The sequence below is a fragment of the Panthera pardus genome, unplaced genomic scaffold, assembly GCF_024362965.1.
Source record: "Panthera pardus isolate Hobbes unplaced genomic scaffold, ASM2436296v1 HiC_scaffold_20, whole genome shotgun sequence".
Taxonomy (NCBI): domain Eukaryota; kingdom Metazoa; phylum Chordata; class Mammalia; order Carnivora; family Felidae; genus Panthera; species Panthera pardus.
This window is the reverse complement of record NW_026526766.1, coordinates 18,709,731-18,724,838: the sequence shown is the minus strand read 5'-3', so window position 1 is coordinate 18,724,838 and position 15,108 is coordinate 18,709,731. Positions and strand designations below refer to the sequence as shown.

The 15,108-nt window shown below is 35.6% G+C and overlaps 1 protein-coding gene across 1 annotated transcript in view; it reads right to left on the bottom strand.

The window, feature by feature from the left end:
* The window catches only part of VPS13A (vacuolar protein sorting 13 homolog A), a 252,942-nt gene that overhangs the window by 208,770 nt on the left and 29,064 nt on the right, over nucleotides 1-15,108 (bottom strand). The window contains exons 6-13 of the mRNA XM_053907998.1: nucleotides 13,943-14,052; nucleotides 13,211-13,270; nucleotides 11,219-11,278; nucleotides 10,960-11,040; nucleotides 7,156-7,213; nucleotides 2,569-2,696; nucleotides 2,258-2,364; nucleotides 236-407 (exon numbers count right to left, since the gene is read on the bottom strand). Of these exons, the coding sequence (XP_053763973.1) occupies nucleotides 236-407; nucleotides 2,258-2,364; nucleotides 2,569-2,696; nucleotides 7,156-7,213; nucleotides 10,960-11,040; nucleotides 11,219-11,278; nucleotides 13,211-13,270; nucleotides 13,943-14,052 (776 nt within the window). The remainder of the gene's footprint in view (nucleotides 1-235; nucleotides 408-2,257; nucleotides 2,365-2,568; nucleotides 2,697-7,155; nucleotides 7,214-10,959; nucleotides 11,041-11,218; nucleotides 11,279-13,210; nucleotides 13,271-13,942; nucleotides 14,053-15,108) is intronic.

Below are 15,108 nucleotides of genomic sequence, written 5' to 3'. Positions count from 1 at the left end.
CAAATGACTATTTGCATGAACCCAGATCTCCGCAGATTCAGAATAGTCTCTAATTCCAACAGGTCACAGGAGAATATCACCAGAGCTCATATCACCCAAGTAAATTAAGAACACGAGTACGAAAAAGTCTAAGTTAAAAGACAGAGTCAGTCAAAATTGAAGAAGGAAGTGTTAGTCACTAAAAACGGAGGAGTTATGTAGCATAAAATGTTCAACATTCTTTTTAAATGCTAACCTGCAAAGAGAGGAGAAGTTCACCAGTTGGCTTCTTAGTTGTTATCTTTTTTTTATACAGTTCTTTATACTGCTTCATTTTTTGCCTGTGTTCTCTAATATACTTCCATGACCACATCCGTAACCGGGGGCAGACATTTACTTCCAGAATGCCATGTATAGCATAAGTCCACCTATAGTAAAAAAACAAAAACAAAAACAAAACCCTACACTTAACACCCTCAAACCAACAGTAGGAAATAAAGTTACTTCCACTCCAAAACAACATATGTACCTATATAGTACACAGACTATCAAAATGGTGTACTGAGTATCTGATTTTTCCCAGCCCTATTTAAGACTACATTATTAATCTTACTTCCTTCCAAAGTGGAAATAAACAAAATCACTAAATTTTGTTACAAAAAATATAGCTCTACAGAAAAACTATGGAAATATTACTTGGCAAATAGCACTTTAGTCACCTGAATAGTAATTAAGAGCCAACTAAATTAAAAGTATTTCCAACTTCTAGAAACAGCAAGAGCTTAATAAGCGATTAAGACTTCTGAATTTAGAAACATTTTTTAATGTTTATTTTTGGGGGGGAGGGGCAGAGAGAGAGGGAGACACAGAATCTGAAGTAGGATCCAGGCTCTCAGCTGTCAGCACAGAGCCCGACGCGGGGCTCGAACTCACAAACAGTGAGATCACGACCTGAGCTGAAATCAGACACTTAACCAACTGAGCCACCCAGGCACTCCAAGACTTTGGAATTTAGAAAGGGGTTATACTTCACACACATAACCCGACTTTCAAGTTCAATTATATAGGCTTAAAGTATCTAATACAAAAGTTTGGATTTTTCTTTTAAAAAGATATTGCTAGACACAAACTAGGATATAGTTTTTAATAATCCCAAAACTATAGTTAATGAATGGTATTCTAGTATCTCCTTTTATAAATTTTCTTAGCATCCCTTGGGGCGCCTGGGTGGCTCAGTTGGTTAAGCGTCTGACTTCAGCTCAGGTCATGATCTCACACTCCATGAGTTCGAGCCCCACATCGGGCTCTGTGCTGACAGCTCAGAGCCTAAAGCCTGCGTCAGATTCTGCATCTCCCCCTCTCTCTGCCCCTCCTCTGCTCATGCTCTGTTTCAAAAATAAATAAAAACATTAAAAAAAAATTTTTTTTAATTTTCTTAGAATCCCTTAACTCAATTTAACATAATAAGCAAAAGCCATAAATCAAACAGTTTCTATCTGTCCTTTAAGAATATCTTAAAAAGTTAAAGTCAATAAATTCATTTTTATGCTATATATTATAAATTTAAAAAATTAGATCAAGCAATTCTACTTCTGGGTGTTTATGTGAAGGAAATGAAAACACTAGTACAAAAACATATGTACCCTGAGTATTCACTGTGGCATTAATAACAACAGTCAAAATATGGAAACAACCTAAGTGTCCATCAATGAATAAATGGATAAAGAAAATGTGGATGTATACATACACATCCACACACATGCAATGGAATATTATTCAGTGCTAAAAAGGAATGAATCTTGCTATTTGTGACAACATAGACGGACCTTGAGGACATTATGCTAAGTGAAATTAGACAAAGAACGATCAACACTGTATGATCTCACTTATATATGGTATCTCAAAAAACAAAAATAAAAAAACCGAGTTCATAAATACAGAGTACAGACTGGTAGATGACAGAGATGAGGCATAGGCAGTGGTTAAAATGGGTGAAGGGGATTAAAAGATCCAAACTTCCAGTTATAAAATAAGTCATGAGGATATAATGTACCGCACGGTAACAATAGTTGATACTACACTGCATATTTGAAAGTTGCTAAGAGATCATAAAAACTCTGAAGGAAAAAAATTTTGTCATTTTATCTGGTGATGGAGGTTAACCAGACTTACTGTGGTCATCAGTTCACAACATATACAAATATTGAATCATTATAAACCTTAAACTAATGTAGTATGTCAAATTATACCTCAATTAAAAAAAACTAAGCCATATTACCATTCTCTGGCATGATAGTGAAGAGGTACATCAGGTTTGAATTTCCTATATGGCAGATTTTGCGTCATCATATCAACTGACTCAAGAAGCTCCATAATGCTGAAATACTAAAGAAAGAAAATATTAAGTCTATTAAATGTTTCAGATTTTGTGTTCAACTGTTTAAAAAGTTAAATGTTCCTCTAAGACACTGTGGATTTCTGAAATACATTTAAAAATCTTAGTTCTGAAAAATAAACATTAAAAAGTATCTTGGTTCTGCTTTTATCAAATTATAACTCAATTCAAAATTTCATTTTAAAAAAAATCACCTGTGGTTTATTAAATTCAATTGCTATCTCATGTAACTCAACTTCCAGGTTTATCTTGGGTGCAGAGAAGTCAAAATCCGATCGCCGATTCATCTGAAGTTTGGCATTAGCAGATATGGGACGAAACACTGGAAAATAATGCAAATTAAAAAAAATTTTTTTATATATACCTCTTCTTTATTATTTTTTTAATATATGAAATTTATTGTCAAATTGGGTTTCCATACAATACCCATTGCTCATCCCAAAAGATGCCCTCTTCAATACCCATCACCCACCCTCTCTTCCCTCCCACCCCCCATTCAGCCCTCAGTTTGTTCTCATTTTTTAAGAGTCTCTTATGCTTTGGCTCTCTCCCACTCTAACCTGTTTTTTTTCCTTCCCCTCCCCCATGGGTTCCTGTTAAGTTTCTCAGGATCCACATAAGAGTGAAAACATATGGTACCCTATGACCCAGCAGTAGCACTGCTAGAAATTTACCCAAGGGATACAGGAGTACTGATGCATAGGGGCACTTGTACCCCAATGTTTATAGCAGCACTCTCAACAACAGCCAAATTATGGAAAGAGCCTAAATGTGTATCAACTGATGAATGGATAAAGAAATTGTGGTTTATATACACAATGGAGTACTATGTGGCAATGAGAAAGAATGAAATATGGCCCTTTGTAGCAACATGGACGGAACTGGAGAGTGTGATGCTAAGTGAAATAAGCCTTACAGAGAAAGGCAAATTTTAAAAATTTAAATTGAGTTATATTTCAAGAGTCTCTAAGTACTAAAGGGATGGAGTTGAAAATATTGATTTTCATTTCTTATACTCTTTCTACTTTCCCAGGTTTGCACACTGCTATAATTTGGTTAGATGAACTGTCAATTAAAAGATTCTTTTATCTTTTTCCTAACTATAATTTATATTTTCTTCTTTAAGTAAACAGACTAACTGAAATTCCCCTCAAAACACCAACATAACCCTTAAAGACAGGAACACTCTCTAAAAGGCAAAAATAGTGTAAAAAATGTTGACAAAAATACAGTTTTAAAAGAATTACATTCAAAATGCTAAGAGGAAAGAGATTTTATTTAAACACTGACTTCTATTATAGAATTATAATTTTTGAATTTCTGGTCAGTTTCTATGTATCCATCTGCCTCCTTTTGACTTGTAAAAGGAGATTTGAGAAGATGAGTGAGAGTTTACCCAGGATAACCTTCCTGGCTCAACCCATAATCTAAGACAGATTAAACTAAACCTTTTATATTTAGTATCAAAAAAGGATAACAATATTCTTGCAAAGGGAGGCCAGTAGCAGCTCAATCTATAGAGAGATCAACTATTAAATTATCAGCTAATCTGTGTAAGAACATGGTACATTCCTCTGGTTTTAATCATCCCCAAGGCACAGCACTTAATTTTTTCACACTGAGCATTCAAATGTACTCAACATATTATACTCAATTATATACATATGTTGAACTTGAATAAAACAAGAAGATATTCCACAATAGGAGACTGGTTAAATTCATCATGGTACATCCATACAATAAAATACCACACAGTGAAAAATAAGAAAAACTTACATGTAAATGGAAGGATACGTACAAAGCAATAAACCACTAAAATGATTCCTCTCCCCCACCTTTCTCATGTTACGTGGAAGACTACACAACTCCCATACTCTCCCTGGTCGCAATCTCTATCCATCCCTGGGTTACAATCTCTCCTACCTCTCTCTGATTTTAGCTCCTGGCGACTCTAATTTCCAAGTGATTTCCACATACAAATGCTCTTTCCAACACCAAAGCCTCTCAGAACCTTGGACTCCTACCCCTTACTTCATCCACTAAACCTCATCATGCCCATAGCCCCGCCCTCTCCATAAATTCAGGGTCAAGCATCCAACTCTCCTACCGCCACCACGTACCTCTCTAGTATTCTGATACCAAACCTCCAGGTCCTGTGGAACCTAACACTCATTGATCCTATTCTTTCTCTGTCCTCAGTTCCCTCCCCACCCTATTAAAATTCTATGATCGGTTATGTTAATCATTGCCCTGCATTCACTCTTCATTCCTTTGTCCTTCTCACTTTTGTCAGTGATCAGGCAAAACCCTAATTCTGGATAAAACCCCTCACCATGTATTCTACACCTATAATCTACCACAGAAGTTGAATTTTATCGGGGAAAAAAAAATTACGCAGTCACACAGATCGGCCTCACTATGTCATAAATCCCACAGTTCCTCAATGTTGTTGAGAAATCATACAACGTTTAGTCAAGGACAGGCCAAATCCATACCCACAGCATGTTTTTGCACAAGCAGTGAACTAGAAATGATTGTTACACTTTTACACGGTTGTTTAAAGGAAAAAAGAAAAATATGCGACAGAGGCTGTATACACATGGCCTTCAAACTGAAAAATACTTAATTTACTACATGGCCCTTAAAAAAAAAAAAAAAAAAAAATTGCCCAACCCCTACCCTATCTCAGTGGCTCTCAAAATTTGGTATTAATCAAAATCACCAAGAAAGCCTATTAAAACATAGATTGCCAAGGTTCACTCTCAGAGGTTCCGATTCAGTCTGTCTGGGATGAGCCCTAGGATTTACATTGCTAACAAGTTTCCAAGTAATACTGATGCTGCTAGTCTGAACTGCACTTTGAGAACACGGTTCTAGTCAATTCTCCCTCCCGTTAACCTACATGGGTATTTCACAGCCTCTCCTCCCTCCAAAAACCTCCCAACACCTCACATATTAAGAAGTAAGAGCTCATCAAAGAAATTCCATAAACTATCACCATCTCCACTGCCCACCCAGTATCAGGACTTGTGTCTCACGCCTGAAATCTGTCTCATAATTGAACTAATCATGTTCTCTGTGTGGAAAAGCACTCCACTTGTGCATGAGATCCTATCCCCTTTTACCCACATCAATAAAGAAATTATCCCTTCTCTATCTTGCTTCATTTATTCTTGTTCTACAGATGATTCTCATCTCAACCTATGAATAAGCTGTTGACTCTCCCATTAAATAAAAAAAAAAAAAGCCTTCAGTCCTCCTTTCCTCTCCAACAGGTATGCCAATTATCAATTTATTATCTGTGAACTCTGAATTCATCCTTCATTGCCTATTCTAAAAACTAGACTTGGGCCCTTGAAATATTTTTTCTTTACCAGCTAGCGTAATACTAATCTTTATCAGTAGAGGGCGCCGGAGAGATACTGTAAGAGGAGTTCTGTTTGCTGGTTCTAATGTGCTCATTCCACAGACTCCTGCACTGCCATGGTTTTTCTACCACCCAGCTCCCACAAAATGGCTCCTACAGAATTCTGCTCCTTCAGAGTCCCGCTCCTACGGTATGACAGCAGCTCCTACACTATGACAGACTTCTTCAGCACCAGCCTCCTGAACTGCACGGTGACTAGCAGCAGCCAGCAAATTCTCCCAGCACCCTAATGCAGTTCTCCAGTGAAGTGCCTCCCACAGGACAAATCTCTATGAGAATCCATAAAGTTCCTGAGGGTGAATTTCCAACAAGTTTAGAGACTTTCCTGGCAATCGGTGAGCCCTGGTCACATAGATCTCCATGCTGAGGCAGGCAGACCCTCTTCTCTGGGCACTCCATCTTAGTCCTAGGGTAGGGGCAGTTCCTTCTACCATTCCTTTTTTTCTTTAGAGTTCTCTCTACTTGTTAGCCAATCCTTTGTGACTCCAATCCCCTGTTACAGTCATTTTTTATATTAAACTTCCCCTGCTCAAATTACTGTGTGGTTTCTCTCTCATCAGGTCCTGACTATCGCAGCAGGAAATGACAGCAGGGCAAAGGAGAATAAGTCAAACCTAAGTGACAGACAGGAGAATCATCGATACACATGACAAGAAATCTCATCTGTTCCTAATGTTTCCTTTGATGAAAATAATCTAGAAAATAAAACCAAAACCATGAAATGGATAGTTTAAGAGTGAAAACAAGACTCAACTTTAGGAAATTAATAAAGTATAATCATGAAGGTAGAAGAATACAGCAAAGAATCACTGAAGACATCAGACGACCAAAGCTAATAAAGAAGTTACCCACTCACCAATCAGTATTTACTGAGTACCTACAGAGTACAAGAAATGCTACTCCTTTCAACTTGAAATTTTACTCATTTCTGAAAAGTACATGTTCATTTCAGAAAATTTGGAACCAAATGCAAGTATGGAGAAGAAAAGTTTTAAATATACGTTTTAAAAATAGTAAGATTACACTACAGACTATGGCAGCTAGCCTTATTAAACTGTATTTGCCATTTAAAATGTCTTAACATTATAATTATTATGAATAATCCTTAGAGATTTACCACATTTATTACATCCTCTCTCGGGACATTTTTCTTTCCTACAGTTTTGAAATATAGCAAAAAGTTCCCCAACAATGAAGGGCATTGAACAGCTAGCTGTTTTATTTGTGCATATGTATTATAAATACCTTGACTTATATGACAAAATTAACATGAAACATCACAGTGACATTAACAATGTTCATTAAAATTTATACCAATTACTTTAATTGTACTTATTTTATAAAATGTACTTACCAAAATCATAACCTTCTGGAACAATATTTTTATTGACAATACCATTCCTCAAGCTGTCCTATTAAAAGACAAACTGCTTTTATTTATATTCATGCCAACAGATCTTTATTCTACAAAATCCTACCATATGCAAAAAAAAAAAAAAAAAAAAAAAAAAAAAAAGTTGAAAAACAATTTAAAAAATAAAAAACTCAAACTTAGGAGGACTTAGCTATGGAAAATATTAAACTGGTTAGACAATATCCCATTAAACTACTACTATTAAAGAATGTTCTAGGAACTATTTGAATATATCTGTGTGTTTTTATATATTTGTGTACAGACACATATATAAAATTTGACAAAATTCAACATCCATTTATGATAAAGAATCTTAAGAAAGTGGGAATGAAGGAAATACACCTTAACATAAGAAAGGCCATATATGACAATCCCACAGCTAACATCATGCTCAATAGTTAAAACCTGAAAGCTTTTCCTCTAACATTAGGAACTAGACAAAGATGCCCACTACTCTTGCCACTTTTATTCACCACAGAATTAGAAGTCCTAGCCACAGCAATTAGGCAAGAAAAAAAATGTAAGGCATCCAAATTGGAAAGGAAGAAGTAAAACTATCACTGTTTGTAGATGATATAACATTCTATATAGAAAACCCTACAGACTCCACCAAAAACTGTTAAAACTAATTAATTCAGTAAAATTGTACGATACAAAATTAACATACAGAAATCTACTGCATTTCTACACACTAATAATGAAGTAGCAGAAAGAGAAATTGAGAAAACAACCCAATTTACAATTACATCAAAAGGAATAAAATACATAGGAATAAATTAAACCAAGGAAGCCAAAGACTTGTACACCAAAAACTGTAAGACACTGAAGAGACAAACTAAAGATGCCAAAAAAAGGGACCATATTCCATGCTCCATATTTCAAGATACATTGTTAAAAAGTCCATACTAGCCAAAGCAATCTACAAATTCAATGCAATCCCTGTAAATTTCCAATGGCATTATTCACAGAAATAGAATGATCCTAATATATGTATGGAACCACAACAGACCTCAAAAACCAAATTAATCTTGAGAAAGAACCTGGAGATATCACAAGCCTTGATTTCAAATTCTATTCAAAACTACAGTAATCAAAACAGTATGGTATTGGCATAAAAGCGGACACACAGATTAATGGCATAGAATAAAGAGCCCAGAAATATATCCATGCATATGCATGGTCAATTAATTTCCACAAAGAAGCCAAAAATGTACAGTGGGGAAAGGAGAGTCTCTTCAATATGTGGTGTTTGGAAAACTGGACAGCCACATGCAAGAAAATGAAACTGGACCACTACCTTAGACCATACACAAAATTAATTCAAAATAGATTAAAGACCTGAAGCCATAAAAATCCTGAAAGAAAAGATAGGCAGTAAGTACCTTGACACTGGTCTTGCCGATGACATTTTGGACCTGACACCAAAAAGAAAACTAAAGAAAAACAAGTGGATGGGAATGCAAGCTGGTGCAGCCACTCTGGAAAAGAGTATGGAGGTTCCTCAGAAAACTAAAAATAGAACTACCCTACCACCCAGCAATGGCACAACTAGGCATTTATCCCCGGGATACAGGTGTGCTGTTTCAAAGGGACACATGCACCCCAATGTTTATAGTATATATATACATATACATAGTATATATACACAATATACAATTACTTGGCAATCAAAAAGAATGAAATCTTGCCGTTTCCAACTACATGGAGGGAGCTAGAGGGTATTATGCTAAGTGAAATTAGTCAGAGAAAGACAAAAGTCATATGACTTCACTCATATGAGCACTTTATGAGACAAAACAGATGAACATAAGGGAAGGGAAACAAACATAATAGAAAAACAGGGAGAGACTCAAATATGGAGAACAAACTGAGGGTTATTGGAGGGGTTGTGGGCGGGGGGGGGGTTGGCTAAATGGGTAAGGGGCATTAAGGAATCTACTACTGAGATCATTGTTGCACTATACGCTAACTAATTTGGATGTAAACTTAAAAAATTTTTAATTTAAAGAAAAGAAAAAAAAAACAAAAGTAAGTTGATCAAACTAAAAAGATTCTACAAAGCAAAGGAAGCCATCAATATAATGAACAGGCAACCTACTGAAGAGGAGAAGATATATGCAAATCATTTATCAGATGAGTGGTCAATATGCAAAATATATGAAGAACTCCTACAACCCAATTTCAGAGAAATAATCCAATTAAAAAATGGGCAGAGGATTGGAAAAGACATTTTCGGGACAGATGGCCAACAGATACATGAAAAGGTAACTCAACACCACTTATCATCAGGGGAATGCAAATCAAAAGCAACTAACACCTGTTAGAATGGTTATTAACTGTTTTCTAAAGTAGGCTCCATGCCCAGCATGGAGCCCAACACGGGGATGCTTAACTGGCAGAGGCACCCAGGTACCCTAAAACGGTTATTATCAAAAAAACAAGAAATAACACGTGTTGGCAAGGATGTGGAGAAAACTGAACTCTTACGCACTGTGGGTAGAAATATCAATAGATGCAACCCCTATAGAAAAGAGTATGGAGGGTCTTCAAAAAATTAAAAGGAGAACTACCATATGATCCAACAATTCCACTGCTGAACATTTACCCAAAGAAAAGCAAAACATGAGCTAGAAAAGATATGTGCACCTCCATGTTCACTGCAGCATTAATTCTAATAGCTAAAATATGGAAAAGACCTACATGTCTATTGATAGATGAATGGATAAAGAAAATATAGTATAAATACACAGTGGAGTATCATTCAGCCATTAAAATGAAGGAAATCTTACCATCTGCAGCATGGATGAACCCTGAGGCCTTATGCTAAGTGAAATAAGTCAGAGAGACATATACCCTATGACCTTACACGTCGAATGCTTAAAAAAATTAAAAATAAAAATGAAAAAAAAGCCAAGCTCATACTCATGGGTACAGAGAACAGATTGGTGGTTGTCAGAGTGGGAAATATGCATAATGTGTAAACAGAATCAAAAGGTAAGAACTTCTAGTTATAAAAGAAGTCAGTTATGAGGATGTATGTAATGTAACAACATGGCAACTATAGTTAGTAATATCATTGTACATTTTTTTAAAGTTATTTTGAGATAGTGAGCAAACAATAGTGGGGGAAGGACAGAGAGACAGAGAGAGGGACAGAGACAGAGAGAGACAGAGACAGAGAGAGACAGAGAGAGAGACAGAGAGAGGGAGGGAGGGAGAGAAAGAATCCCAAGTAGGCTCCATGCTCAGTGCTGAGTCCGACACAGGGCTTGATTCCACAAATTGGGAGATCATGACCTAAGCCAAAATTAAAAGTCGAACATTCAACAGACTGAGCCACCCAGGTGTCCCTCATATTGCATATTTTAAAGTTACTGAGAGAGTAAATCTTAAAAGTACTCATTAAAAGTTTTTAACTATGTACGGTAACAGATGTTAGACTTATTGTAATCATTTCACGTTATATACAAATGCTGAACCATTACTGTGCACACGTGAAATTATGTATATAGATGTCAATATAATTGTCAATTATACAAAATCGTCAATTATACAAAAAATGGGTCTATACACATTTGTGTACAGGCACATATATATTCACATATTTCTGTAAATGCTGCTAATGGATTTTGTCTAGGAAAAAAGACCACAAACTACGGTATGTTAATAAATGACGATGAATAAAACCAAATGCAAAATATACTAACAAAAGCAGATATACACATCCCAAAAAGATTTACTTACCAATGATTCATCATAATCATTAAGGTAAAACAACTGAGACTTCACATTCCAATAGGCAAAAAGGTTATCCAATCGGATTAACTGAAAATAAATCAAGTTTATTACACATCTCATTTTCTTTAAATGATAAACATACGCTATTTTCAGAAGTCTCAAATCACTGAATCATATAATCAAGTTAAGCAAGTAAAAACTCACACGAATCCTTAATAAAAGTCTTTTTTATCAAGTCTATGGGTTGACAGGATATTTATTTTACCTTACGAAAGAGTTTCTCAGTTTCATCATGTAAACATGGAATCCAGAATTGATCAGTTGTCTGAAAATAAAAACAGTGAAAGTGTCATAGCACATGAAATGGCTGACTGATAAATTGTTATCAACATGCCCTTGACCAATTTCCCATGAAAATGTCCTTGAAAACCTTCAGTGAAAGGATATTAACCACAACAAAGTCTCTGTTTTCAAAGAGCTCACTGGTGACTGAAAAAGCAAACAAGTCAACAGGCAATCACAAACAGGTAAGTGCCACCACAGAGGTTAAATACACAGTTCTCAGAATAATGTAGGAGCCTCAAACTCAGCGGGTAATGGAGAAAGTGATGACTAATACATGATATATGGATAGAAATTACTGATTTTAAGGGGCACCTGAGTGGCTCAGTCAGCTGAGCACCCGACTTCAGCTCAGGTCATGATCTCACAGTTCGTGGGTTTGAGTCCTATGTCAGGCTCTGTGCTGACAGCTCAGAGGGACTGGGATTCTGTGTCTCCAATTCTCTCAGCACCCCTCCCCGCCCCCCACTCCCACTCTCTTTCAAAAATAAATAAACATTAAAAAAAAATTAGAAATTATTGATTTTAAGGTTAGTAGGCAATATGATTCAGAGTAGGAAAACATGCAAATATACAACATGTTCAGGGAATTGAAGAAGCCCAGTATTGCCAGAGAACATAAAGCAAAAACAAAAGAGATGAAACCAGATGTTACCAGGGGTCAGATTAACATAGATTAAAACTATTTTAAAACAACACTATTGACTTTATTCTAATAGCAATGAGAAGCCACTGAGGGCAATCGAGTGTTTAGATGCTTATTCTACAAAAATGGTTTTCATTTTCTGGTAGAGAACTGAACAGATGACAACAGTGACTTTCAAACTTTAGTGTGTATCAAAATCACCTGGAGGGCTTTCTAAACCCTAGATTGTTGGGCCCCCAGCTGAGTTTCTAACTGAACAGGTCTGCACTAGGGGACCAGTTTCTAAAGTCTCCCAAAGGGGATGGTCAAAACCGCTCTGTCACAGTTACCCATGACCCACATGTTGCCATACCCAATGTAATTCTCATCCTTATTTTTCAAACTAACAGCAGCATTTGACAGTTTACCCCACCCAACTTTAGTGAATAACTTTTAATTTGGCTTTTCTTATTTTGCTTGTAGTAGGTCCATGTTTTAAGAAGAAACTGTACACAAAAACTCAATGGATATAAATAAAGCATGTAATGAAATACTACAGAGCAATTAAACTGAATTGAATTACATGTAGCAACACAAGTAAATATTAACACTGTGAAGAGAAAATGAAAATTTATAGAAAAATCATGTAAAGTATTTATGTAAACTTTTAAAAACCTACCGGTATTATACATTTCTAATTGACATATTATAACAAAGTTTAAAAATTTAGGATGTTTATCTCTGGGAGAAGGGTAAGACTAGGAAACAAAAGCGTTTTAAACTTTATTCCTAACAGTTTATTCTTTAAAAGTATTCAAAATATAAACCAAATGACAGATTCCTCAACTGTCCACAACATTGATGCAACAATGTTTCATAATCCTCTATTTGCTCCCATACTTTAAAAATTCCTCAATTTGAAAAATCAGGAACCAAGTTTGCCACCATATTAATAATGGTGGTAAGAAAATGAGTGATTTCTTTATGTTTTTCATGATTTATCAGTTTCTGAAATAAACATTACTTTTATTTTGTATTTATTTAAGAAATGGATTTTTTAAGGAAAAAATATCAACTATATTCTGCAAATAATAGGCCTTCATATTTTAAACTAAATTTGATTATCAAACATTTTTTGAAAGGCTAAACTACCTACCCCGAATTCCAATCTACCTCAGGCACTTTCTGTACCAATTCTACATAGACACCTATTTTTGATGCTAGCATACAAGAACAGTAATAGCTTGATGAACTGCACAATATGGTTAAACTGCTTTTTAAACAAAGTACCTGCATGCTGAGGTTTTGAAGGGAAATACCAAATGACAATGGATTGTCTCGATTTGTGATCTAAAGAGAAAAGAGCAAATTTTACTCAGATTTTTAGTGGTTAAACAAAATTACAGAAAAAGTTCGTTTTCTGGGAAACATTCTTTTTCAAATACTCAAAAACATTTTACTGCTTTTTAGAACAACCTTTATTCCTGTGTTTTTTCTAATATTAAAATTTTAAGTATCCATGTATTAGTGTTGCACAATAATAAATCTTTGTATTTTTCAATGTATAAAAAACCAGTTTATCAAAAAACTGACTTCACAATAGTACTGTGAGAAGCCAATAATTATGCATTTTAGAGACACAGGATCTATTTGAGATAAACAATCTAAATCTACCTCTACTGATTCCTAGAGCACTATAACTTCCAAGAGGCAAATATAAAGTATTCTAAAAATACGTGACTGGCCAACTACATAATGCCCAGCTACCCAAGGTGACTGCAATAGAGGAAGGCATTTTCCTTCATTATCTGATTTTTGAACATTTTAGCAAAGTGTAATCAAGGCATTAAACACTGCAAATTGAAACTATGATTACAAAACAGAAAGATCAGGTCACCTTCAGATCTGTGTCCCTCCACTTCCCGGCATCCAATAGGCTGGCCACAACAGAGCAGGTGTCAACAAACCATAAAGTATATATATGGAAATATAAAAATAAGTTTCACCTATTAAAATACTTACATCATCTTCATAACGAATATGGATGTTGGAAATTTTCACTTGAAGATTTTTTATGATCTGAGTAATTAATTTTTCTGTGAAAGTGTCCGGTTTCTCCACCTGACGTTTTTCTACAATAGCAAATACTTTTTTTTTTAACTCGAATGAAAAATATACTCTATAAATATCCATCCACATATGGAGGTAATATAAACATCACCGTGTTAAAGAAAAAAATCTGTCTTTATAAACAGAACACTAAGAGCATCCTTTCCAAAGACTCAAAGGCAACCAAATACAAATAGTTTCAAAATCTACTTTTTCAATGAAACTAAAGCCAACTATTTAGAACTTCCTGCCATTAAATTTTACAACTATACCTGGGTACATAAAGACCTGGAAAACAATGAAGATTATTTGGTAAGAATTCTAATAGGCTTAAATTAGAAAAGCCAGAAACAGTAACAAGGAATTGCCCTTAAAATTAGTGATACTATTACAAATTGTCTGTGGTTTGATGTATGAAATACTTGAATGTGCTTCTTCTCCTGATGAATCCAGAACAGGAAGATATGCAATCCTTTCTTCTTTCAAGGAAGAATTAAGGAAATTCATCATTTGTTTCATTTTCTAAAAAAGATATTAACTATCTCCAGTTTCAAAACTTTCCAGGGGAATAGAAAAAACAAAGTATTGAAACTCCTAATTTCTTCCATTTTTAATTTATTTATTTTGAGAGAGAGAGATGGTGCAAGTAGGGAAAGGGCAGAGAGAGGGGAGGGGAGGGGAGGGGAGGGGAGGGGAGGGGAGGGGAGGGGAGGGGAGGGGAGGGGAGGGGAGGGGAGGAGAAGAGAATCCCAACCCAAGCAGGCTTTGTGATACCAGCTGCAGAGCCTGACATAGGGCTTGAACTCATGAACCGTGAGATCATGACCTGAGCCAGAATCAAGAGTCGGTCACTTAAACGACTGAGTCACCCACCCAGCACACCGCTAAGTTCTTTTTTAATATGCATTTGATAACCACGGGTTACTGTCCCTTTTTTCTCCATTTGAAAATGTCAATGAAAACTATCTCATTTTCTATTTGTAGTCCTGTCTCACTGTACATACAGAGTATCTGTTTTTTCCTCTCATGACCCACTACTAATTCAACTGGCCAAGGAGGACAGGCTGATGAAGATATAT